Source organism: Eulemur rufifrons, chromosome 30 (assembly GCF_041146395.1).
Source record: "Eulemur rufifrons isolate Redbay chromosome 30, OSU_ERuf_1, whole genome shotgun sequence".
Taxonomy (NCBI): Eukaryota; Metazoa; Chordata; class Mammalia; order Primates; family Lemuridae; genus Eulemur; species Eulemur rufifrons.
Genome location: NC_091012.1, coordinates 95,174,995 through 95,202,479, shown reverse-complemented (window position 1 = coordinate 95,202,479; position 27,485 = coordinate 95,174,995). Strand labels below are relative to the sequence as shown.

Below are 27,485 nucleotides of genomic sequence, written 5' to 3'. Positions count from 1 at the left end.
CCTTCTTGCTAGTGTCAGACTGTTGCCTTAAAGGCTAGTTATGCTTTCCACCTAGTTGAGCCAATACCTTACTTGGATTTGCCATGCTCCTGAACACATAGGAGTTACTTGTTAGCAAGTGAGAATTGTTTGGGGTTTGCTTAGACCTAGCTAATGTAGGATCTTATTTGTATCTTCGGAGGAGCAAGAACATTGATCCAAATTCTTGTTGAGAGGAGGGAGTATTGAGGAATCGTGGATAGGGTACTCTTTTGGAGTTCAAAGAGCTGTGATTTAGTCTGGGCCCTGCTGCTAGGGCAATCTTGACCAAGCCCTTGTCCCTTTCTGGACCATAATCTGTTCTGCAAGGGGTTTATTTGGCTAATCTCTGAGGGCTATTCCTACTCTGAAGTTCTGTGATTTATTCAGAAATGTTACACTCCCCTAACAGTGGAGGCTGGTCTGTCCCAACGTGGGTAGAGGGATGGTGGCACACATTTCAGAAATGGTTTTGTTCTGTGGGAACTGAGCTAAATGGGCAAATCTACCAGCTCTGAAAAGTTGAAAGTGGCCAGCTTTGCCTGGATTTTGGAGGGGAGACCTTTATAAAAGGGCCTTAGGAATGTTAGGGAGAACTACTAGATGGGGGGGGGGTGGGCAGGCAAGGGTGGCAGGCATCAGTCTAGGCCTGACATGGGTGAGAAGGGAAGAGGTGCTCTGGAGACGTAGTTCTTAGGGAACCCACCAGAAACAGACGATGGACTGACATCATGGGGTAGATGGTTTAGCATAGTCTCTGGGTAGGCAGTTTCTGGTCACAAGCAGTTGATAAGCCCTCAGGAATGTGACACTGTCACATGGGAATGTGTCACTAGAGCAGCCAAAAGCTGTGGAGGCAAGGAGAGCAGTTTCCCCTTGTCACTATTCCCTCTATGTGTAGGGTGGGAGGTTCTTAAAGTTGGGCCATAGAGACCATATGTGGCAAGTGAATAAACCAAGTTCATAATGGCAGATAGGCCTGGTCCTTTAGAGAAAGGAAAAGTCGTAATGATTGCTTGATATAAAAGCATGTGGGGATGGATTTGCTAGTGCTGATACATTTTAATTTTTTTCTTGAAGACTTGAAACAAGGTTTAGAAAAGGAGAATTTGAACTCAGGACCCTAGGGGCTAAAATGAAGCTGAATGTTAATTTTTAGAGCTGCCCTTCTTATAATAGGGGGTTGAGTTTTGCATGGAGCCAGCTAGGCTCCCTGCCTTCTGATCCACCTTGGCCAGGGTGTGCCCAGGGAAGTCTAGCTTGTCTGTACAATTGGTCTTGTCCAGTTTGTAGAAACATATGTAGACTCTTGATTAATTGGTCTGGGTTAGGGCTTTGGGCATCAATATTTTTAAAGAGCTCCCCTAGGGGATTCTAACATTGGGCAAAGGTTGATAACTACATCTCTAGTGGAAGCCTCTCCTTGTTATGTGCAAGAAAACTGAACCTGAGAAAGGGGAGGGAGACTTGTGCCTATGCCCACATGGCATGGATACAGCTGATCTGAGCTGAGACTTGGTCCAGTGCTCTTTCCACTCTAGTAGCTTGAAGTAAAGGTGGCCCTGACAGCTCAGTTGGGCATCCTCTAAATTTGGCCAGAGGGCCTGGAGGAGATAGGAATTATGCCCCTCAACTCACAAGTGCTAGAGGAAGGGGTGGGGTTTGAAGTAACTAACTGGACCCAAGGATAGTGAGCAGCCCTTTTAAGAGAGTGAGTTCACTGTCTGGGCATGTGCAGACCAGTGGTCAGGGGGAGGAGGGAAGGATAGGACAGGATGGGAGGTGAGTAATGCTATGGGAACCAAGGCATTCAGTTAGTGGGAACATTACAGGGAGTTGGTGAGTAAGAGCCCAAGGACCTGGTGACTTCACTCCCCATGTGGTAGTGCTAAGCTGGAACCCTGTCCTATGTCCAAAGCAGGGTGCCTGAGAACTGAGGACTGCTTGTTCTCTGTTTCCTGCTTCAGCTGGATGGCCTTTACACCTGACTAGGGAGTGAGCCCAGCCATATAGAGCAGCCTCTTCTATGCCCTGGCCCCTGCTGCTCTTATCCTTTCAGAGTACAACAAGCTCTCCCACATGTCCTGGTATACCGTATCACAGTGTGGTCTTTGATTATGTCCCCACTGTTTTATGTGTGGCACCCCAATTAGAGAATAAATTCCTCCTATGGTAGAGAAAGGGCTTTGTTCCAAGTCCTCCCAGGGGCATGGGAAGGTGCTTAATGTAGAGAACCAAGCATCACCAGGAACACACTTTGAATTTCTTTTCTTTCACCAGTCTCAAAAGGAACTTTTTATTTGGGGAGAAAGGTGACCAGGAACTTTGGGGTAGATGTAGTACAAACTTTATTCTGTGACATCTAAGAATTATGTCTTTTCCCTACTAGATGGGGAACACCTTGAAGTAAGGGCTTGTCATAATCTCTGTATTCCCAGTACACAGCAAAATGTCCCCATACTTCGCAGGAGTTCAATAGCTGCTGAATTGGTTTGAGGCTATTTCTACTCCTATCCTTTCCCTTGAGTCAGGTTAGATTCCCTAGAAGCCCTCTATCTCCTGGCTGAAGACTGTGGAAGCTAAGGAAAGAGGAAAGGGCTGCATCTTAGGGTTCCTGTCTATGGCACCCCTTGTATCCAGAAGTTTGTAACTACAGTTCTTAGCAGTAGTTGACATTTTGGGTACACATGCTTTCACATATACATATTTTTCTTTCTTTTCTTTTTTTCTATAGGAGGGACAAGTATAAAGAGCCAGAGTGGGAGGTTAGATGGTAGACTCCTGAATAGTTCCTTTTTTTTCTTTGAGACAGTCTCGCTCTGTTGCCCAGGCTAGAGTGCCTTGGCATCAGCCTAGGTCACAGCAACCTCAAACTCCTGGGCTCAAGCGATCCTCCTGCCTCAGCCTCCCGAGTAGCTGGGACTAACAAGCATGCGCCACCATGCCCGGCTAATTTTTTCTATATATTTTTAGCTGTCCAGATCATTTCTTTCTATTTTTAGTAGACGAGGTCTTGCTCTAGCTCAGGCTGTTCTCAAACTCCTGAGCTCAAATGATCTGCCCACCTTGGCCTCCAAGAGTGCTAGGATTACAGGTGTGAGCCACCATGCCTGGCCTCTGAATAGTTGTTTCTCTCACCACTTTTGAGAGAAGGGCCATCCACATCATGAGCATCATAGATCTACTCCAGAAAAGAAAGGCCTGAGTGCAGTGTTGGCCACTAATGGAGGTCTTTAGCCTTGGAGCTTTGTAGTTGACATAAGTTTCATTTTTAGCCTCTCCCTCCCATTGAGTTTGGCATCTCCAACTTGATTTCCTTTTATTCTCCAAACCTTTTTTGAGGGAATAGGGAGAGAAGCAAGCCATGTATGTCCCTTTGTTTCTTGAGCCCTTAATAAACCAGTTACTAGGAGGGGGCTCCTTCTTGCTTCTTTCTTTCTTCTTCATGCATGCCTCTTGCTCTCTGAGGTCAAGGGTTTGAGCTAGAGGCCTGAGGACCAGGCACTCCACGGCTCAGCCCTTGGCCTGGGGCCTGCTATTTGGGGGGGGGATCAGCTTGGCCCAGGGCCTTCCTGGTATGTGAATGAGCTTTTGGGGAAGATGGTTAGTAGTCTAAACTTATTATCTATTTCCCCCCAATTCCTTTGTATAGGAAGGAAGTAGACTACTCTGTATGATTATTTGGCATGTGGGCCGGGTCTCTTTGGCTAACTTTCAGATAAGACCCTTACTGCTCATCTTCTACGGAAAGTAGAATGTAAAGAGAGCTATTAGTTCAGGTTTCAGGCCTTGCAGATAGTCAGTGGAGTTATCAGCCTACCAATATTTGGTCTAGTCTAGGAATTGGCAAACTTGCCTGTGGGGCCTATTTTTGTGTGTACTGTAAGAATAGGTTTTACGTTTTTAAAAAAACATCGTTTAAAAAAGTAAAAAGGGCCGGGCGCGGTGGCTCACGCCTGTAATCCTAGCACTCTGGGAGGCCGAGGTGGGTGGATCATTTGAGCTCAGGAGTTCGAGACCAGCCTGAGCAAGAGCGAGACCCTGTCTCTACTAAAAAATAGAAAGACATTGTATGGACAACTAAAAATCTATATAGAAAAAATTAGCCGGGCATGGTGGCGCATGCCTGTAGTCCCAGCTACTCGGGAGGCTGAGGCAGTAGGATCGTTTAAGCCCAGGAGTTTGAGGTTGCTGTGAGCTAAGCTGACGCCACGGCACTCACTCTAGCCTGGGCAACAAAGTGAGACTCTGTCTCAACAACAACAAAAAAAAAAGTAAAAAGAATATGTAACAGAGACCATATGTTGCCCATAGAAACAGTTTGTCAACTCCTGGTAGTCTGTGTTTTAGCCTACCAATTTACTGTATACTCATTTTGTATATATTCATTGCTCCTTTATGGTCATCTCTTTGCTGAGCCAGACTCATTTGAATCCTTTGAATCCTAGTTTATGATTGGGCTGCTTGTAGCAAATCATAAATCCCTTCCATGTTGGTTACTAACTAACCAAACCACTCTGTCTCCTTCTGGTGTATACTTGGGGTTCTAGCCACCTGTGGTTAAAAATAAAATTGTATCCTTCTTGGAGTGGAAAGAACCTGTGAGATGATGCTTTCCTCCAGCTCACTGTTCCTTTGTAAAACTTTGCTTTTCGTCTCAGATGGTGCCAAGTCTAGTAAGTAGGCAGCTGCTGTTGATAGTAAGTAAAGAGATTTGAAAACACAAACACAAAAGTCCAAATCTGTATTCAATAGGAGATTCCAGAGCTGGGGCCAGCTCTTCCTGTTCCTTCCCCTACACTTCATTCCTGGCTTTGTTGAGCCTCCTAAATTAAAACTGGCTTTTTGAGAAGGTGCCTCCTTTGTGTTGTTGTGGGACCACACCTGGACAGAGGGAATCCTGGGTACTTTTGGAGCAAGACACTGAGACTGGAGTTATGAGAGTGATGCTACAGTGTAGCTCTTGTGATAGACTAACTCAGACAAGGAGGCATTCTAAGCTCCATCTGTAGCCCTTACATGCTTTGCACTATGTTGGCTATTGTGTGTTATGTGGGCATATGCCTGTTTGGGCACCCCTACCCATTCAAGCCAGATCTTTGGGAATCCTGGAGTGGAGGGAATATGGTGCCAGTGCTAAGTCACTCTCCTGGAAAGGTTAGGATTCTAAGAAGAGTTGCCCCAGGTCTTCTCTGAAATGCCTTCTTTTTTCCCTGTTGCTGTGCCTGCCTTCCTCAAACATACCTAGGATTGTTGATGCCCACCAAGCTCCAGGCTACTAAGCCTGGGAGACTCAACCACTGGGCTTCCTGACCAGGGGTAGCACTCAGGGCCCAAAAGGGTGAGCAACACTCACCTGGGCTGATTGTCCTCTCCCCTTCCCCAGTGTTCTGCACCTCTACCCCTAGTAGCATAATCGGTGTGTGAGGAAATGTGCAAAGATGCTTCTGCCTTATTAAGGACTGAAATATATTTGTGGGTAGTCAGTGAGTAAGCTTGATTTAAATGTTTTTTTTAGGTGACAATTAATGGTGAACTTCCCAAGTGGAGTTGCCTCAGGTCTTCCTGTGAGTTTTTTGGGATCAGGGTCTGGTCAGCATTGCTCAAGGTGATTCAAGAGCAGGGAGAGTGGTAGCCATAAGATAAAGGTTGTAGGCCAATATTATAATTGTTTTCAACCATTATGTGTAGCTGCATTACCTTGGGTAAGGCATTTAACTTCTCTAAACCTTGGTTTCCCTGCTTTTAAAATGGAGGATAGTAACGATACCCACTTCACTGGGATTTATGAGAATTAAAAGAGCTCAAGAGTGTGAGAGTATATTTGGTGGGGTACTCGCAATATTGAAGGTGCTAGATAAATGTCCCGTTTCTTTAAATCTTTTTCATCATATTTTGACCTTTTTAAATATTAGAGATTAAAGAATTTTAGGACTCAAGTTCTGCCTTTAATTTGTAAGTGTGCCCCCTGGGCTGTGCTATATCTGTATTTTTTTTTTAATAGATGAGGAAACTGATACTTGAAACAGTGATGCTGATGACTGGCCTAGTTTGTGGTGAACCCTGCCATGCCTTCTGCTACAGTTCATTTTCAGGGAACAGTCTGAGAATCTGGGTGGGTGGTGGGTGTTTCTGTTGTTTTATAAAGAGGAACCCCAGCTGTGGGGAACCTTGAAAGTCCCAGGATGAGGTAGTAGGGGAAAAGGAGAGGAGATATATGAGACCCGGGGTAGAAAGGATGGTTATGGGGTGGGGAGAATGGAGGATGTACAGAGTAGAAAATGATTAGAGGAACCCTTACTCAAGAGGGCAAAGCAGTTTGTGAAATCAGTGGGGCCCCTCCCTTTTGCAGAAGCCAGGAGGCCTTGGCTGGGGCCCACCCAGGCCTTTGCTATGCTGATAGCTTTCACTTCTTCTTTGTGTGTGTGTGTGTGTGTGTGGTGTGGGTTCAGGGGGATCTTAGTCTTGTTGCCCTTCCAGGTCTATCTGTAGGTGGACAGGTTTTTCCACGTGGGATTGAAAGTGTGCTATAGTGGGCTCCTTCCAGTCTGAAGAGTGATTCCCCTGTGGGTCTGTGGGAACTAGAGTGGGGAGTGCTCATTAAGCTAAGCTAGTATCTCACTGGGGCTGTGCAAACAGAGTCAGCTTCCTACCTGTATCTTGAACAGTAGGCCTCCTTGTCTGGCTTTGTCTTCAGTGATTTCTGTCTCTGCCTATGGCACACCTCTCCCCCAAATCTGTTGAGCTGATGCCGAATATAAAGGGGGCGGGAAGGTCTGTCATTCATTCTCTTTTGAGAGACTCTGGGAAGAGGGTCAGGCAGCTGAGAAAGGAAGATCTTTAAACTCATGGCTTTGGGAGGGTTTTCATTTGTCATATGTTTCTTTGTGGCATTTGGAAGGCATACATAGTGTTTCTTGCCTCTGTGTCTTGTACATGCTGTCTCTACCCAGAACTACACGACCTCTCCTTTTCCTTTTTTTCCTGTGAAATCCTCGTTTATCCTTTGGGAAAGGTCAGCTCTTTCTCAAGACACCTGCCTTTTCACATCCCCTTGTCTCCCCATTATGGCCAGGATGCCCTTTCTTTGTATTTCCACAATCCCCTCTGATTATCTCTGTCACTGACCTTGCTGTATAGAATGGTAATTCCCCATTCAGTTGTCTGCATGTTGCCTCCATCTGACAAAAAATATTAATACTCTCACATGCCCATTCACTCTCTTACAAACACAGCACACAGACATTAGAATTATTGCAAAGTCTGGTCCATAATGGATGTCTGAAAACTTGGTGGTATATGAAACCAGTATGTCTAGTATATGTGTATATATGTCTGTGTCAGGGTTGTAGGCCCTTCCTGAAACACTGAGGTAGATAAGAGGTAGCCTTATTTGATTTTCCAGGTCTTACTAGAATTGTAGGTAGATTTTTAGGGTTTGCTTTGGATTATGGGACAAGGTATGTTGCCTGGGGCATTAGGGAGGCTGCTGAGTAATTTCTGTAGAGAGATTCTGGTGGGCATCTTTACTGTTGCTGTGTGGAGAAACTAGACCAAAGTTGGGGGAACTGGGAGAGGGTACTTATTCTCCCCCAAAGAATTGATATGTGTACGTGTGTGTGGGGCTGAGTGGGTTCATGCATGCTCACCTCAGCATTAGGAGGTGTGAAGATTATATGTTTGTGGTGGTAGGGGTGTTAAAAAACCCTGGTATTGTTGCTGGATAGGTTAAACAGTTTCTACTGGTCTCAGTAAATTGGTAACTGAGCTTGTGGTTTAGAGGGCAAGATGTGGCTTTATTGACTCAAAAAAACAAAGCCACCTTTTAGAAAAGTTATCTCAAGTTGTGTAGGGACCAAAAGTAATAAGCTGGATGCCATGTGTTCTCTTATCAATCCTCCCCCTGCCCCCAACAAAGGACTTTTCCAAAACAATCATAGATCTACAGCGCCTGAGAGCATAATTTGGGCCCTCTGTACCTCTGCTTTCAGGAAGGTGGCCATAACAAAAATGAAGGCTATGAGATAGTAGCTATAAACACAGGCACCTGGGGAAGGTTATGAGGCTACCCTTTAGCCATCAGCACATCCACTGGAGGTAGATATTTCCAAGAGTCGGTATTTTCTTAAGGCCAATGTGATAAACCTTGTTCCTTGTTGGGGGCAAGAGCCGGATTAGGCTGTAGGATTTGGTGTTGAGGAGCAACAGGCTGGGTGGGACTGGGGATATCCTGCTTAGGAGTGGCTGGCCAAAGTCCCCCATAAAAGCCCTGCCACACCGAAGGTCTGCATTTAGTGAGGCAGTGCTGTGGATTGACATCTACCTTCCAGCTTCTCATCCTGGAAGAGTAAGAAGGCCGTCCCTGAATATTCAAATGGAATGTTCAGTTATATTATTTGCTATATTTATAGGCTGGGAAAGGAAGACAAGGGGGATCCAGGGAGTCATCTGGTTAAAGAGGAGTGAAGTGAGATTCTACAATGAGTTGGTTCAGGCTGTGGTACCCCCTCACTGCCTCTTCCTCTTTGAAGTTTGTCAGGAGAGCTCTTCCTATGGGTCTGAAATCATTTTATTTTCTGAAGTGGTCAAAGCCACTCTAGGCATAATTAAATCATGCTGCTTAGCAGAAATGCTGATGCTGGCATCTAAAACCCATGTGTAGTGAGACTGAGTGACATTTGGAAGCCTTTATAAAATATAATTTTATTTTATTTTTACATCTCCTGGTTCGTTAACCAAGGAAGACCATTGGCATGTAATCTTCCAGTCTCCAACTGTAGGAGAAGCTGCTCATTTGTGTTTTTCCAGAAAATCCATGTTGTCAGAGTCTTTGGACAATCATCATCTATCTCTGGGCATGGATCCTCCAAATGTGAAAGGTACTCCTAGTATTGTTGTTAGCTAGTCACCTTTCCTGTCCCTGTCTGTGAAAATGGGGGATTTACTGCAGATTATTCAGCCTGGTCAGGCAGAGAACTCCAGCTCCCTCCCCAGTCAACCAAAGCCTCCTCTAGGGAGGGGAAGTGTGGTAATGACATTATCTTTCCCCAGGCAGCCACGTGTTCTCTGAGAACAGGATGTGGGGAGGGCTGGGCCCCAGTCACAGGGTATGGGGGTGGGCACGGGAAAATGGGTTGGCGGTGTGGCCATGAGGATTGGTGCTTGCCTCCTTGGCTTTGAGAGGCATGAAGAGCCTCTGTATTCTTGAGCGTTCACTCATGTGTTCACCTCGCTGCTACCCATGGCACATCTACATTCTTATCCTAAGAAAGACTGTAGAGAATGGGACTACTTTACTGCTCTTTTCCAGGGCCCTAGTTGTTCACCTCCTGCCAAATGACTTCTTAGCACACTGAGTTGATTTGCATGTTCAGCTTCCTTTCAGGCCCCATCGTCCTCTTTTCCCTGCCCCCATTACTTCTGTTGGGGACCTTTGGAGATGTGCTGCTTGGGGTGGAGAAAAGAGGATGTAGCTAGCTTCCTGTGCAAGGGAGGGTGGGGCGCCTGCCTTCCTGCCTGTCTGCCCAGCTGCCATTCACCCAGTGCTTGAGGAACTGCCTGAAGAGTTCAGTTCCGAGTCACCAGAGTCTAAGAGGCTCTCTGGGGCATAGGCATGGGGCTTTGCTCATGCTGTTCTCGCTTCATAATTCTCCACCATGGAGACAGCTAGGCATTCTTTTCCTGAAATCACAATGCTGAAAGTGACTTTAGAGGCCAACTAGTACAACCACCTCACAGATGGGGAAACGGAAGCCTACAGAGTCCTAAAAGTCCTATAAGGAATCAGTGGCAGAGCTAAGATGAGTAGAATTCTAGAAGGTCAGACCTGGAGCTCTCTCCTTCTCCCCATACTGCTAGTCCAGAGGGTTGTAAACTATTTGGCTGAGCTGCCTGGTGAGCTGTAACCTCCCTTTGATCAGAACAGCTCTACTTTTATGTCCTTTCTTTTTTTTTTTTTTTTTTTTGTGAGACAGGATCTCCCTCTTTCACCTAGGCTGGAGTGTGGTAGCACAGTCACAGCTCACTGCAGCCTCAAACTCCTGGGCTCAAGAGATCCTCTTGCCTCAGCTTCCCAAGTAGCTGGGACTACAGGTGTGTGCCACCATGCCCAGCTATTTTTTTGTTTGTAGGGTCTTACTATGTTGCCCAGTCTGGTCTCAAACTCCTGGGCTCAAGTGATCCTCCTGCCTCAGCCTCCCAAAGTGCTGAGATTACAGGTGTGAGTCACCACACTCAGCCTTCCTTCATATCTTGAAGTTTTGTGTGATTTTCTTTTTGGGAAAGTGAGGAGGCAGGAAGCTGCTAAAATAGTAACAAAGTTGAAAACCACTGAGCAATACCTACCTATTATAGTTGGGAACACTCAGACCTAGAAGGGGAAGGGAGTGTCCCAAGTTTACTGGGACCAGACCCAATTTCTGGACCACTGTTCTTGGCTGGTTGCTTCCAGCTAATGATGTAGCTCCCTGTACTACAAGAAGGATTGCCCCTACCCTGTACTGCCTTGCTCTTCTCCCATTCCAAGGAGAACCCCTTTTGCAGTACCCTACAACAGAGCTAGGAGGCAGAGGCCACTCGATTTCTTGGGTGAAATAAATGACAATAGGCAAGCCTTTGGAAGGATCTTATTGTAACCTTAAATAAGGGAAACTTGGAAGGGCAAAGAATGGTGTACTAGTAGTTGAGGAGACTAGGGTTCTAGTTCTGTCTCCTTCAACTTGAGCATGTTGTGTTTTACGTCACTGAGCCTCCATTTCTCCCTTCTGTAAAATAGCACTTGTCTCTGCCCTGGCTTTCATGCAGGATTGAATTCGGTGAGAGAAAGCATGTGGGCAAGTGTCTTTTTAAAATGTAGAGCACTGTGCATATGGGGCTAGGATGATTATTGTATACAAGTGAGCCACAGGCCCTGGAAGAATCTGGATTGGATATGGGGTTGCAGGAGAAAGGAACTAAAATTTATCAAACATCTACTACATGCTAGGTACCAAGCCAGGTGCTTTTCTATTAGTAAAGGAGATAATGTCATTCTTACAACAATCCTGTGAGGTAGGTATTATAATATTACTTCCATTTTACTTGTAGGGAAACTGAGGCTTTAAGAAGTCTAGGTACTTGGAATGCCTCAGGGACTCCCTCCAGAGTCCAGACTGTCTGTCAGGTATTTGTGAAGAGACCTTAAGAATGTACTATGGTTTCTACTGACCAGCCTACTCCCTGCCTTACTCCAGCCTCCTTCCTCTGGTGGGGATGACACTGTGTCTTGTTGCCTTAATGTCTCAATCCTGAGCCCTTTATCCTCGGCTTTCCTTGGTGGTACACCAGGCACGATTAGGTGCCCTTGTTTTGGCCTTTAGCTGATGGGGGAGCCCTAGGAGTCAGCCACCTTTTGGCTGACAATAAGGCCCTCCTACTACCCAGGGGTGCTGGTAGTAGGAGAGCCAGGGATTTATAGTTAGGCAGACCTAGTTCTTGGTCAAGGTCATGCAGCCAGAAGAGGCATTTGCTTCTTTTCTTCGAGACTCAGTTTCCTCATTAGTAAAATGGGTTTAAGGATGTTTATCTTGTATGTTTCTCACGTCCAGTGAAGTGCTGGTAAATGTTTAATAATCAATTCTTTGACAAAGCCATGATTTGTACTGTTTGTCAGCTCCCATGGTGTAAATACGCCATGGCTGATTTGAAGCTAATGACACAAAGTCCTTGATGGAGGAGTTGGGAAGAGATATGCATGATCAGCTCTAGTGCGAGCTTGTTCCAGTGCACCATTGCTAGTCATACCTATCCTAGACTCCTGCCCTCATCCTTCCAACCTGCTTACACCTGCATGCAAATGCAGCATCCTTTCCTCATGCCTCTTCTGTTCTCCAAGTTTCCAGAACATCCAGGAAAGGGAGAGCATCATTTATGGTCTGTTCCTTGCCTAAAAGTTCTCCCAGAAAAGAGTGAATGTGAAGTGTTTAAGAGACAGAGAACTCAAGAGAACTTTGGGGCTCTAATTAGAGCATTTTGATCAACATGTTGTTTTGGCTCCTGAGGTATCTGCACTGGCTGTTTCCTCCCACTGTCTGATTCTTAACTGGAAGGGAGGTTGGTTGAAGACTCTGAACAATGGCCTGATGGCTTGACACACTTAGCTATCTGATTGGAATTCCAAAGTTTCCACTCTTTCTCCTGTTTGCAGAGCCTACTTTGCTGGGACCTAACTTCAAGATCTCTGTCATGGGGATCTCTGGGCTAGAACACGTTTTGGGGGACCAGACCTTTGGTCCTATTCTTTCATCTCAGCAACATCTGTGCAAGATGATGTTTATTTCAACTTTTCAGATGGGAAGAATCATCCAGGGCACTTGCTAAAATACTAATTCCCAAACCCCTCCTCTGGAGAGTCTGTTTCAATAAGCTTGGAGTGGCATCCAGGAATCTGGGTTTTTTGACTAGAGCCACAGGTGATTGTTTTGATCAGTTAAGTTTGGGAGACACCTCATTAAGCAATGCACAGCACTCCTGCCAGGATGGCATCATTATGCCCATGTCACAAGTGGGGAGTTTTGAGAGCTCATGGCTCGTTATTGGTAGAGCTAGATCTTGAACCCAGGTTTTCAGAATACAAAGCTATGTTTTTCCTCCTACAGACATTACTTTAGTGCACAATAGTGTATGTGGTGGTGGGTAGTGATGATTCTAGATTGGGAGGAGCCAGCATAATCCCTGCCCTACTTTACAAATATGGAGGCCAGGGTGCTGAGAGGTCTGGGGGCAGTAGCAAGACTGACTGAATCTTTGATCTTTTGTGGAGGTAGGCTCTGTTCAACCCTGGAGAGCCATTTACCAGGCCCAGTGGCCCAGATATCTCTGCAGTTACTCTTTTCTTGCTGTATTTCCCCTCCATCGGGCATCCTGTAGTCATATGAACACCAAGCCATGAAAGGCTGATTGGTTTGTGGAGCTATAATCTATGCCAGGGGCTTCCAGATCTGGCTGGGCCTTGGAATTATCTGAGACTCTTAACTTCTCATGCCAGGCACTACTTCTGGCCTAATACATCAGAATCTCTGGGTGAGGCCAGGGAATTTGTATTTTAAAAACTTATCCCAGGTAATTCTAATGAGCTAGTTTTCAGACCCAGCTTGTGATCTTCTGGATACCATCTGAGTGAGTTTGGAGGTCCTGGTGGGTTGTGTTGAGGAATGGAAACTTGTGTATGTTGGTGGGACATAACTGGAGAAGATGGCAAGGGAGAGTTGAGAATGAGGAAGGAAGATCAGGCAGCCTTTGAAAAGAATAAGGTAGCATAGGTACTCCTATTGTTTTCTGCCTCCCCATAGGGTTCTGCTTCTTGGAGGAAATCCCCATCTCTCCTAAGAGAGAAAGCATTTAAAATAATGAAGGAGTATGTATGTCTCTAACTGTTGTGCATAGCTTCATATTATCTAGCCAACTAGAAATCTAATCACATTTTTAGAGTTTGCCTCCAAGGAGAAAGAGTCCTTTATTCTAGAAGGGCTCTTTGAAGGTCTTCTTGGGCAGCCCCTATCCCTCGGTAGTCAGACAGGTTTTTGTTTTAAATCATTCCTGACAGGTAGGATATATGTAATAATATGGCTAAAAGGTGAGGGATCAGTAATCATCATATTCTACTTATGATGTATCAGGTACTATCATGTCTATTATTTTAACTTAAATCTCCTAGTAACCCTGTAGTGAGGTTGATATTAAACCCATTGATTAGGAGACTGAGTTTTAGAAGGAGGAGGGCCAAAGAGGCTCCAAAGCCTCTTTTTACTATTCCACGCTTTGCCCCTCAAAGAGCTGAGACCATTATATCTAGGACAAGGACTCTAATTTTGTGGATTCCCCAGATATCAGGTTTAGCTGTCAACTTACCAGCAAGATAGGTAGAAAGTCTACCTTAGGCCGGGCGCGGTGGCTCACGCCTGTAATCCTAGCACTCTGGGAGGCCGAGGTGGGCGGATCATTTGAGCTCAGGAGTTCGAGATCAGCCTGAGCAAGAGCGAGACCCCATCTCTACTAAAAATAGAAAGAAATTATATGGACAGCTAAAAATATATATAGAAAAAATTAGCCGGGCATGGTGGCGCATGCCTGTATTCCCAGCTACTCGGGAGGCTGAGACAGGAGGATCGCTTGAGCTCAGGAGTTTGAGGTTGCTGTGAGCTAGGCTGACGTCACGGCACTCACTCTAGCCTGGGCAACAGAGTGAGACTCTGTCTCAAAAAAAAAAAAAAAAAAAAAAGAAAGTCTACCTTAGCCTAGCCCTGGGGTTGAAAACAGAGCTTTTTGAGTAGGCTTGGAAGCCTCCCCTTGCTCCTGTATAGTTGGCTGATCCTGGCTTTAGCAATTTTAACACCCAGGGTTACAGGACGGAGCAGAATTCCCATGAGCAATGGGTGGAACCCAAGTTGGGGCTTGGATGAGTTCCAGCGTACTTCAGAGATGTGACGCTGGAGATTGCTGGGGTGTGTTCCTGAGCAGAGGTAGTGGAGCCCTCTTCTGGTGCCCTGGGCAGAGCTGGCATCTTCAGTAGCCAAAAATGGTCTGTTTCTAGTCTACGAATACTTCCTGTGAAACTTGCTGGCAGGAAGCTGGGTCAAGCAGGAAACTGATGTGAGAGAGTGAAGCCCAGCTGGGTGTGGCCTCAGAGAGGGACTTTGCCCATTTGGAGACTTACTTTATTAACTATGGGCCTGCTCCCCTTTTATTTCAGCAGCTTTGAGGTTTTATGGGAATTGAAGAAATGTGTTGTCCTTGACTGCCTGGATACAAACCCATTCCTCAAATTCTCTGCCTCTTTCTCTGCTCTGCACCCTCCTCAATCCCCAGCTTGAGTCTTGGCTGTGCCTGTTACTGGGTTTCTTCCCAAGCAGTTGCTATCCAAGTTTTTGCAAAGGAAGCTGTCCTGGAAACAGGGATCTTTGAATTTCCTTCCATGTTGTTATAAAAGATTTAGTCTTCCTAGAATGGGTGGTGGTGAACATCCCAGAGGCTGAAAGTTACGCCTAACATTTATTGAAAGCTAGACTTCCAAGCAGTTCTAGCTTGGAGTTTTTCACGGAAGAAAGTTGGTCCAGGCTTCTCTACACTGTCTCTCCAGATCAACAGTAGTGTGTGTGAAGTGTGTCTACCGTTTTCTAAGTGTCAGGGTGACACTATGGCTTGTTAAATAGACTAGTGTATCAAGAGCCAGGTTTTTAATTCCTTCTCCCACGCTGCCTAGCAGCTGTGTGGCCCTGAGCAAGTACCTCCCCTTTTCTGGACCTCAGTTTCCCTAGATGTATATTGTATGGATGTGAACACTTGAATCAAATGATCTCAGAGGTTCCTTTCAAGTCTGACAGTTTGGGATTCTGGACTGTTTATTATCTTAGAGAACAGGGATGAGAAATTCAGATGGGAGAAAGCCAGATGAGATTCCAGGATGAGTGGGTTGAAATCATGAGGAAGTGTAAAGAGGAGGAATGGCCATGCTAAGGAGCTGGTTGGAAAGCACATGTGCCTAGGAAGGAGAGATGTGCTGGGGTAGGGGAGTGTTTGCTCTTGGTGTATGGCTAGATTTTGAAAGGAAGACTTGGAATTAGGTATATTCACTAATGAGCTAGTTTTCTTCCTGACTTTCACATGCAGAGAGAAAAAGAGAGGGGATGCTACCCAGGCCTGAGGTTGAACAAAAAGGCCATACAGTTAAGGCCGGATTAATGAAGAAACTGCAGCGTGCTAGGGTGACATCACTGTTTCTGATTTTTTTTTTTTCATCTTTGGCATCTGCCCTGAGCTTTCCTCCCACAGTGACAAGGTAGTTATATTCCTATTGCTGAGAGGGTTTAGTGCCCCAAACATATGGTAATTGCAGGAGTAACACCCAGTCTTCCAGTTAAAATGCTTCTTGGAGAGCTTTTGGACGGCAAGGCTAGGCCAAAGCAAACAAAAGGGGACCCTTGTCTCCCATGTCCTCTGGAGCAGTTGGAGTGGTTGAAGAACTACTGATGACCCATTAAAGTGTGGGTATGGATGGGATTGGGTATGGTTCTCCTTTCTAGAAACTACTGGGAAAAGGCACAGGAAAAGTTAACTCCAGGTAGGTGTTACTGGCTGTGTTGAGGGTCTGGAAATGGGCAGGAAGAGGTCAGAGTAGATAATTGTACCAGGTACCGTTTCCAAGTCAGTAGGGAAGAGGCTGAATTGGTGGGAAGTTAGTGAGTCAGTGGAGGAGGAGGATGGAGGGGGGGGGCAGGAAAAAATGGTTCTTAGGCTAGAGAGTCAAAGCAACCCTTGTTTTTCCCCTTATGGAAAACAGCTGTTTGAGCCAGTGCTGTCATCCTAAGAGGCAAGATAGACCAGGCCCTGCCCTGCCCTGGCCCCAGTCCTGGCAGCAGGAAATGATGGGCGCTAGAGCCTAAATAACGGGGAACAGCCTCTGAGCTGATTAAGGTGGTTTGGGTGACACTGTGGTGACTATTCTCTGGCTAGAGAAGAAACTGGAGTTCTAGGGTTATCCTGGTAGGGCTCATCCTTCCTCTGCATCCCCTCCCCTACATATACTTGCCTCCTTCTCCACACCAGTGGCCACACTGAAAGCCCACAATGGGTAGGCCCTCTGGGAGAATGGGGCGGTAGCAGGTGGGAGGTGCGGTCATTGAGCTCAGACCCAACTAGGCTGACTTACCACCAAGCAGTGTTTCCCAGATGTGCCCAGGCTCCCTATGCCAGAGTGTTTGGGCCTTGGCCAAAATAGTTGCCAAGGCAGTATCTGAAGACAGCAGCAAAATCAGCATGACCAGAGAGGTGGGTGGAGTTGTGGAAGGAGCTCCAGGAATGTCCAGAAGACCCACCTCCACCACTTGCTGGCTGAGTAAATGTGGCCTCATTGATGTTAAGTGAGACTGTGGGTGATGGGGCTGGCACATTGTTGACATTCAGTAAGTGTTCATTTCCACCCTTCTGTCACCTTCCACTATGTACTTCAGTTTTCTAATCTCTGCAATGAGGCTGATAATGCTCCTCCAGCTTGGAGGTCCATACTTCAGGCAAGTTACTTGTGATTATTTGACTCCTCCTTTGCTTTTCCTTCTTTCTCTTCCAGACTTCTCTCCAGGAAAGAGACATCTTATAGTTCAGTGACACAAGGCAGATGAGGGAAAACCATTGCCAAACCCCTTTGCTGTGGCTGGGTTACTGTTCACCTGGGTATTGCTGGCTCTAGGCAAAAAGAGGGTCCCTTATTTGAAGCTAACAGGCCCAGAGACCAAAGTACCCCAGCTTCTGGTGCCAAGGCAGAGGTAGCATCTGGTCTGGTTATTTTCATATCTCAGGCTAGCCAATTGGGGACACGGGAGAGATCCCAGTTTGTTGAAGGCTTTGGACACTGGACCACCGAGATGAGTTTGTTCATACTCAGTGAAGGGATTAGTGTGGGAAGTTTCTGTGTTGAATTGTTCAATGAATAACAGTAGGTTTATTGTTCTTGGGCAAGGGGTGGGAGGGCTAGTGTGTGTGAGAGGATGACACTCTCCACCCCAAACACACACACACACATATACACACACACACATTTTTTATTCGTTTGTTTCTTAAAGCCTTAATATTCTCCAGAGACACAGTCTTTGACCTCAGGCTGTGCCTAAATCCCCCAGGGCCTGGCTTAGGCAGAGATTTATCTGTATGAACAGTTCTCTGCTGGGGACTACATCTTGAAATGCTACCCAACCCAGGTCAGCTTCTCTATTGCTGCCAAGCTGAAGGGCTGCCTGGGAACTTTCTGCTGACTTCATTTTCAGATTCTTCCCTCCCAAACTAGACCACTCTCTTATCCTCAGTGAGAGAGCAGAGGCCAGGCCCAAAAGGAAGGAAGTGGGTACCCCTTAAGGATGAGCATCCAGTGGGCCCTGTCATCTGGGCCTGCAGCCCATCTTGCACTCTTGGGTCCCAGATTCATCTAAGAGAGAACGAAGCGACCTTCTTTTATCAGGACTCCTACCCTGCCTATCACCTTCAGGCCCCAGTTGTTATTACCCTTTTACCCCTGCCCTCTGACCTTCAATACATATGTAGAAAACAGGAGAGCACAGACCCATGGCCCTGTCCTCATGACTTACATTTTATTCTTCTTTTTAACTTTTTATTTTTTTAGTTGACACATAATAATTATACATATTTTGGGGGAATATAGCAGTGTTTCAATACATACAATTTATAGTGATCAGATCAGGTTAATTAGTATATTCATTATCTCAAACATTTATCATTTCTTTGTTTTGAGAACATTCAATATCCTCTCTTCTAGCTATTTGAAAATATAGAATATATTAATGTTAACTGTAGTCAACCTATAGTACTGTAGAACACTAGAACTTATTCCTCCTATCTGGCCATAATTTTGTACCCTTTAATTATGCTCTATGCTCTGCTATGCTCTTCCTATGCTGCACTTCCCCCTACCATTCCCAGACTTTAGTAACCTCTGTTATACTCTTAACTTCTATGAGATCAACTTTCTTAGCTTCCGCATATGAGTGAGAACATGTGGTGTTTAACTTTCTGTTCCTGGATTATTTCAGCTAACATAGTGTCCTCCAGGCTCATCCATGTTGCTTCAAATGACAGGCTTTCATTCTTTTTTATGGCTGAGTAGAATTCCATTATATATATATATGTACCACATTTTCTTTATCCATTCATATGTTGTTGGACATTTGGATTGATTCCCTATCTTGGCTATTGTGAATAGAGAGAGTTGCAATGTACATGAGGGTGCAGATATCTCTTCAATATACTGATTTACTTTCCTTTGGATAAAGGAATCATATGGTAGTTCTATTTGTAGTTTTTGGAGGAACCTCCATACTGTTCTCCATAGTGACAGTACTAGTTTACGTTTCTACCAACAGGACTCGCATTTTCTTCTGAGTTAAGTGGAGACAAGGATGGAAGTTCCTTTGTGTTTGTTTTCTTTCTAATTTTTTTTTTAAACCTCAGATTGTCTCCACAGTGAAGTTCAGGAAACCTCAGGCTGCTATCCCTGGAGAAGCAGCCACAGTGGAATGGTAGAAATTCTGAGGAGGGATTCAGGAGAAACAGGTTCCAGCTGGGTTTCCGCTGGACACCTTCAGATTTTAGGGCCCTTATTCTGGGGTGACGCTCTAGGAAGGAGAAAGCATGGCCAACACTAACCTCTCTGATATGCTTATTCCTAACTAAGGATGGGCCCTTCTTTACTAACTGATTTACTTAAAAAAAATTTCTTTAACAAATATTTGAGTATCTACCATGGGCCAGCACTGGACCCCACCCTTGGTCAGTACCCTGAAGATGCTAGATCAACATGACCTGTGAGAGACACTGGCTTGCTTCCTTTGAAAATTCTTTCCAATAGTTCTCTAGGAACTCCTAGGCTGTGGAATGTTTTCCCTGGGGTCCCTCTTTCCTTAGTTTCCTTCCTGGGTGCTTTCTTCCAAAAATCCCAGTTCTGATTCTGCCCCACCCTGCCCAGAACCTCTACGCTGGCTGGCCACTGCCAAGAGGATTAAGAGTCAGCTTTCTAGTATAGCCTTCAAGGCCCTCCACCTACCTTACCAGCCTCTCTGTCTACTCTTCACTTTGAAGGCCTCATTCACCCTGGAGCAGGCCTACATACTGCTTGTAAATGGACCATCTGCATCCCTACCTCCCTCTTGGCCATCACACATATTCGTTTCTCTACCTGGGACATTTGGGTACTCTTCCCCATACCCCCACAGTCCCTCTTTTCCAAAATCCAGCTTGTCTTTAGGGACTAGTGCAAATATCACTTTGAACTATGGTTCCTAATTTCCAAAAAAGTTTTCCTCTGTTCTTCTGTTATGGTACTTTTCAGGGTCTCTCTTGTACATTAAGGTTTTCCTGTTATTCAGTAAGTGACTTGAGACCAGGGACTGGTTCTGCAGCTCTACTCCAACCATAGATCCTTTTTTTTTTTTTTTTTTTTTTTTTGAGACAGAGTCTCACTCTGTTGACTGGGCTAGAGTGACGTGGCATCAGCCTAGCTCACAGCAACCTCGGCTCAAGCAATCCTTCTGCTTCAGCCTCCCAAGTAGCTGGGACTATAGGCATGCACCACCATGCCTGGCTAATTTTTTTCTATATGATTTTAGTTGTCCAGCTAATTTCTTTTCTGTTTTTTTAGTAGAGAAGGGATCTCGCTCTTGCTTAGGCTGGTCTTGAACTTCTGAGCTCAAACGATCTGCCCGCCTTGGCCTCCTAGAGTGCTAGGATTACAGGTGTGAGCCACTGCGCCAGGCCACCCACTATAGATCCTTAAACATTGTGTTCCATTAATACTGGGTGAATTGAAACAAATTTATAGGAGGGTTCTTAACCTGGAGTCCTCAGACCTCCATGGGGTCCATGGATATAATTTGAAGTGGGAAGGATTTGTAAATTTAGATGGAGCAAAATTATGTGTTTGTTTTCACTAACCTCTCTCACTTGTAATTTAGCCTCTCTTTCAAATATGAATGTAGGCCAAAAACAATGCAGTAGCAACTGCAGTACCTGTGACTTTGTTACTAACTCCTAGGCTGTGGAATGTTTCCCTGGAGTCCCATCCCTTTCCTTAATTTCCTTAACTAATGAAAGTTTATATATAAACTATATAAAATATGTATTTTATGCCATGATTTTGTTATAGATTTCTCAAAATATCATTTATGCTCAATATAAATTTCAAATTATTCTAACTATTCTAATAACTAATTATTCTAATATTCTAATTCTAATATTCTAATTATTCTAATAACTAACAAATAAGACCTAGTGCTAGGTAATTACTTAAAATGATAATAAATAACCACATATTATTAAATTTTGATAACTATTTCAATATAATTGATCTCCTTGTATCTATTTTATGCATTTACAAATATTCTAAGAAGATTCACTAGATGGGCAAGAAAGGTCCCTGGCATAAAAAGGCCAATATGTAAAATGTCTCCATCTCTGTGTGTATATACTGTACTATATCTGTCTATCTCTGATATCCCTTTGCTTGGTACCTGTTCATTTAGCCAACCTCTTGTGTGAGTACCCACTGAATCTTGGGTACTAGAGAGGTAATTCTAAGTAAGACATAAATCTTGAGGTGAGAATGAAGTCTAATGTACTAAAAAGCCCACTGTACTCTTTCCATTCTCTCTCGTCTCCTTAGTCACTGATATTTTGAAGTTACCCCTGACCCAACTCAAGGGTGATTTAAGGCTGGATATAGCAAGATGCCTCCCCAATTTTGGCCCATTGGGCCTCATTCTTCCTACTTTATGAGGGCCCATTTTATAGGGGTCACTGGATTGGCAGGAAGCCTAGGGTAACACCGAGTCAAGGTGGCTAAACTTGCCTTACTCCCACTGGGGTACTTGCCTTACTTGTTCCTGCCTTCAGGGTTTTTCCGGTCCCATTGTCAATCCTGAAATAGATTTCCTCCCTGGCTCCCTAGTGAGATTTATTTACAAAGTTGTTCCCTGAGCCTGGTCCTCATCAGAATTGTTTAGCTGGCAAAATGGCTGTCTGGCCCCCTCTTCCCTGCTACCTGACCCCTGTGCTCAGGAAAGTCCCAGAGGTTCAAAGACTGATAAGGTTTAATGTTTTACCTACTCCATGGAGAGTTGCATCTTTGGCAATTATATTTCTGGTCTTTTCCCTCAATAGTATAAGTAGTATGTGACCATCCTAAAAAATGTAGATTAGGAGTTTTTTTAGGTTAAAGAAGAGAGAAAGCACTCAGAAGATCACCACCCCAAAACCAAGCCTAACACTTGGACATGATTCAAATCATCCCTGTATGTATACTTTTTTACAAAGTTGAGCTCATGCACTATATGGAAACTTGTTTAGACTTCCTCACTTACTATTACTAAAATGTCTTCCCTGGGCATGAAATAGTCTTCATAAAGATTTTATATGACCATAGAACAAGCCATCTTGTGGCTGGGTCATATAGACTACCTACTTAAGCAAAATGGCTAACAATTTAAAAAAATCATCTTTGATTTCTTTTAATGGAAGACTTTTGTACTTTGTAAGAGGAATTTAGCATATTGGTTTAAATTGTGAGGTTTAGATTTAGACCTAGATTTAAACCCTATTTCCTCCACTTAATAACAATGTGACTTTAGACAAGTATCTATTGCTTTATCCCCAATGTGGAGATAATACTCTCCACTTCACAGGGTGATTGCTGGTATTAAACAGAGTAGCACATATGAAGTGCCCAGTGAGGAGCAAGTCTTGACACATGAAAGCTACTGCCTATTGTTATTACTACTACTACCATCACTACCAAGTTTTCAGCCAAAAGAACAAATCTCTAATTATGAAATTTTAGCTATCATTAACCTGGGTTAGGGAATCTATTTGTAAAGGTGGTGGGTACTTTTTCTAGTGCCTATGAAATCAGGTGTGTGGCTGCCTGTTACTTTGGTCTGGGCCTGTGCCTTTGTCCCTCTGTCCCTTTGTCCCTCTGTTGACTTGGCTTTGGTAACACCTCTGTGCTGCCCACACCCACCTCTGTTGAGGCCCTCTTCTTGTGCCTAGGGAGACCAATGAGACATAAATACAAGAAGTGTTAATGATGCAAGGCTGTATATAGAACCACAGATATCAGCACCGAAATGGTCCTTGGAGATTACTTAGTTTCTGGTTTCCCCCACCCCATTCCTACCTTTGCACAGATGAGGGAAACTAAGGCCCAGAAAAGAGATAAGAGTTATCTAAGGTTGTGGATTGAGCTGGTTATAGTGCTAGGCTTGGAACACAGTGTTCTTTATTCTGCTCTTAGCTTGCTTCTCTAATTATCTACCAGTGCTGTAGATAATCCAAGCTGTATATCAGAGGTAAGAAGAGAATGCTGTGGGCTGGAGCTGGCTAGTGTAGGTGGGGAAGAATTCCTGAAAGAAGTATAGTTAGCACTTGCTTCCTCTTGGTTGTAAGCTGTTTTGCATTCTTGTTTGCCCCCTGGTAAGTATTGCCCTGTGGCTGGGGTTTTTGTCTCCCGTAAGGTGGTTGGGAGCAGGGGCTGGGTTATTGCTTGTTCGGGTCAATATTCCCACCAATATCTAAATTTCTCAGGTTCTTAGCATCCTAGTTTTCTCCTCTGTGGTTGAACAGAGATATTTTTCCCAGGCTCTATTGAACACAGAGCCAGACAACTAACCTGCCTTTTTAAATCTCATCCTAGATCAGCGTGCGTGTGACCACCATGGATGCAGAGCTGGAGTTTGCCATCCAGCCCAACACCACTGGCAAGCAGCTGTTTGACCAGGTAAGGGAGGGACTTGTTGCTCCTTAGCCTACTCCTCTTCTCCCAGTAGCTTCCACCATAATGCTAACCACCCACGCCTTCTGCCTCTTGTCAGAGAATCTCTTTCCCTACTCACTCCAGGATAGGTCAAAACAAAGGCTGACTATAGCCTTAATAAAAAAGGGGGAAAAGTTTAACTTCAGCAACCTGTATCCCCTGGCCCTGATTAATCCTACCTTTGGTAGGAGGGGGTATGATTCTGTGCTAGATACATTACAAATGTTAGCACATGGAGCCTTCCTTTCAGCTCTGAAAGATGTAAATGATGGCTTATCCATTTTAATGAGGAGGATCAGAAGTTAAATTTAATTGCACCCAGCTGGTATCTGGCTGGGATTTGAACCCCACATTCTTGCCACTGTACCACACAGCCTCTGTCACATTTTTTTGCTTCCTAGTAGAAGGAAACCAACTTATTCTCCCTGAGGTAGTGAGCTCAATGTACATTTCTGTCAAAGGAATGCTGGACTTAGGATGACACTGGGGATGATGGATGCAGTGGAAGGGTACTTCACCTCCTGCAGGCATGCCATGGAGATAACTGCTTAATCCCTTTTGGTAATGTCATTTCCATCTCCAACCCAAGGGGTATCCCCTCACTGTGAATCACTGCTGTCAGAAAGGATGTGCTGTATAATAACCAGGTGGGAACTACAGACTCTTTTAGCATTCAAACACTCCCCAGGGACGAGGGGAATGTGTCATCTGTGGCCAGATTTCTAGGAGCAAAAATGAGGCTCCCATTTCCAGAGACTGGGACCTCACAAGATGTGCCATTATCCCATTTTTCCACCAGCCTCTGGTGGGGTGAGGGTCTGACTTATTGTCCAGGATGTTGGAGCTGCATATCACCTTGATAGAGTCTCCTGGCCCTCTTACTTCCCTTTCTCCCTTGCGCTCTGGGTCCCTTTACTATAGGAGAACTTCCCTGGGGTTGAGGAGGGAAGGAAGAAAGGAGGAGGAGGCTGTGTTCAAATGGGTTAATTCTATTGCTGTGAATATTCCTGACTGGTGAGAGGAAAGATAAGTGTGGAATGGAGATAGGGGTGAGACGAGGCTGTTTTTCATTCAGGTCTCTATGTAAGAGGAAGGAAGGGATGGCTAGAAATCTGAGGACAGCTTGGACATGTCCTCTAAGTCCCTGATGTTACACAGAGTGGGGAAAATTGTTGTCTGTGGCTAATACAGATGATAGTTAACATTTGTCCAGAGTTTACTGTATGCCAGTTACTATATTTGACTATCACAAGGCCCTGTGAGTACAGGAATTAGTACTGGCCCATTTTAAACATGAGGAAACAACATTCTCATCTTCCTAGCTAGACCTTGGGGAAATTATTGAACCTCTCTGGGTTAGTATCCTTATACCCACCCCCAAAAGTCTAATACGTACCTCATAGGCTTTTTGTGAGTATATTATGTTTTATTTCTTGTCTGTTACCCAGAAAAACTGGTTATGGTGGCATATAAGGATGCCTAATCCAAACAGATAAATTAGAAAGAGATGAGAAAGATAATAAGAAAATACAAATACAGAAGAGGGTGTTATGTAAAGCATCCAGCATGTGGTAGAGATGTAATAAATGATAGCTCCCTTTCCAATACCGTGATGCTTCTTGTCTCATTAATGAGCTAAAGTTGGGAGATGGGCTTAATGATCCTCAGAATATCTAACTTTCGATTTAGCTGAAACTTTCTTCTTCTCTGGAATTTGTTTTGTCTTTGTTTTGTTTAGAATGGTGAAGTATAATCATTCATATTTAATTTGTGAATATATAAATTAGTCTGAGGAATATTTAAATACATATTTACTACAATTAAAGTAATGTGCTGACATTCACAAAGCTCACAAGTGATTACATTGCTAGTCTGGAATGAATGAATGCATCCTGATTATATTAAGGTTTTACATTCTCTCTTTGCATGCAGGTTTTATATTGGAGAGTTTCCCATCTGTAGTGTCTAAATTATCTTTCCAATCTGGTTATCTCAAAAACTTTTTCTCTGCCATTTATTGCTGCATTCCATTTCTTTTTCTCTTTCATTTTTATTTTCACTATTTCGATTTCAGTCAACCCTTTTCTGTACAAAAGAGGGGAATACCTCCCCTGACTATGATCAGCTGTTGGTGTATGCAGGGGTGGGGCTAGCTGCCAGGGGGCACATCTCTTCTAGACAGGCTTCTTACTGTCTCTGGGACAAAAGGGAGGAGGTGTCGATATAATACATAGGCTTTTGGGCCCTTTGTTTTAAACAGCAGTATCATTCTGGGCAGCAGCTATAGAGGGGAGGCTGTCAGTCAGTGCAGATTTTATGGTCCAGCTGGGAGCCAGAGGCTCCTTTGGCTTCTACCTAGACTCCTTCCCAGGGCCCTGATTCTGCTCACTCCCCCTCCCAAACCAAATGACGCCATCCCTTGCCCTAAACACTGGGGGCTTTGTTCCTTTGCATTGGAGGGGGATGGCTGCAGAGGGTGAGGAAGGCATGATTTAGAGCCTGGGACAGAAAAAATCCTTGAACAAAGAGGTTTATTAACTTTGAAAAGCCGCAAGGCCTGGTAATTTTTTGTTAGTGTTGGTTTGGTTTGTGTACTGTGGGTGTGGTTCTAAGGGAAGCCCCAGATGGTAGGGAGCCCTGGCCAGATTGGTGTGCTAGTTCTAAAAGCTACTACTTCCCATACAAAACCCTTGAGAGACTTGAGTTTTTCATACTGGTTGGGGAGAGGAGAAAGAGGAAACCAGGAAGTTCATGACTTCCCATCTAGAATATCAGTGTTGTCTTGAGAAGTATCATTTATTTATCTACTAGGGACTATCCCTGGCTAGGTACTTTTGCCTCTCAGAGGCAGGATTATTGTGAGGATTAAAAGAGCGTACTGTATGTCATGTAGTTAGTAAGTTGTGACATGGAGTTTTGAATACAGCTCTGATTGCAAAACTATACCTTTCCTCCACTGCACTACTATGCTTGGGGTGAATGAGGCTGTTTAGTTTGGAGAAAACTCAGGAAAGGTGTATTCTCTGTCTTCAGAGTGAACTGTCTTAGAAAGGAGGGTACAGTCACATTCTGTGAGGTCGGAAGAGTCAGAGCTGGGACCTCATAGGTAAAAACTACAGGGAAAAAGGTTTGAGCTCAAGACAAGGAATTGAACATTTGGACCTCTTGAGGCTAAGGCAGGTCAGGATGGAAATCTGCAGAGGTATGCATTCACAGGCAGTTGGGGGATGTGAGCTCTTGTCTCTCTCTAACTTGATGAGACATAAGAGAGGAAGTCTGTTCTCTCTGGCCCTTGAGACCATCATTCAAGGAGGCCCTCCTGGTGGAGCCAGGGCCTGGGAGGAAGGAGCTGGCCTCCTTGGGGAGAACTGACAAAAGCTTGAGGACCATCCTGGAACCCAGCAGTCATCTGGCTGATGATCAGAGAGGAAGCAGACGGGAGAGAAAGCACTCTCCTTGGCACCAGTGATAAATAACAGGCAACAGTGGGATGCCATAATTTGAGGAGGTCCAGGACCTGGTGGAAAAGGGAAGTGGGGCCCACAGTTCCTCCCATTTACCTCTGTTTCTTTTTGTGAGTATGCTTACAGCTAGGGAGGAGAGTGAACATGTTTTGCTAGAGTGATTCGGTCACTTGCCTCAATTTCTGAAGCCTGAGCGTCTTCAAAAGGCTCTTGATCATAGATTATATAGGTGCTACTCAGGGGCAGTGCTGCCACTATGAGTTCCACTTTGAGAACCCTCTGTCTGGCTGCTCCCCAGCCAGGGTCTCTAGCTCTAACTATAGGCTAACTTTATCTGTCCCCTCCCCTCGAGGTCTTTGAGCTCTAGGAGAGAGGCAAAATCTCAGCATACATTCATTCATTTGTTCATGGACTCATTCAATATTGACTGAAGGGTTATTCTGTTAAACACCATCTCTGCCCTTAAGGAACTTGGAGTTCCTTACCTATAGAGGCATAGAAAAGCACATTCCACTCTCCACCCACAAAGAATGAAATAAGCACCCTTGAGGCTCAGGTTGTATGGGGTGGCGTATAAGGCATAGGATCTGGCATCAGCCAGAGGTTCAAATTCTGTCCTGATACTTACTTAGCTGTGTGACCTTGGATGGCTCATTTAG

General features: G+C 44.8%; 1 protein-coding gene across 2 annotated transcripts in view; it reads left to right on the top strand.

The window, feature by feature from the left end:
• The window catches only part of MSN (moesin), a 68,303-nt gene that overhangs the window by 20,404 nt on the left and 20,414 nt on the right, over positions 1–27,485 (top strand). For both annotated transcript variants that reach the window (XM_069463157.1, XM_069463159.1), the window contains one exon: positions 23,243–23,326. In XM_069463157.1, the coding sequence (XP_069319258.1) occupies positions 23,243–23,326 (84 nt within the window). The remainder of the gene's footprint in view (positions 1–23,242; positions 23,327–27,485) is intronic.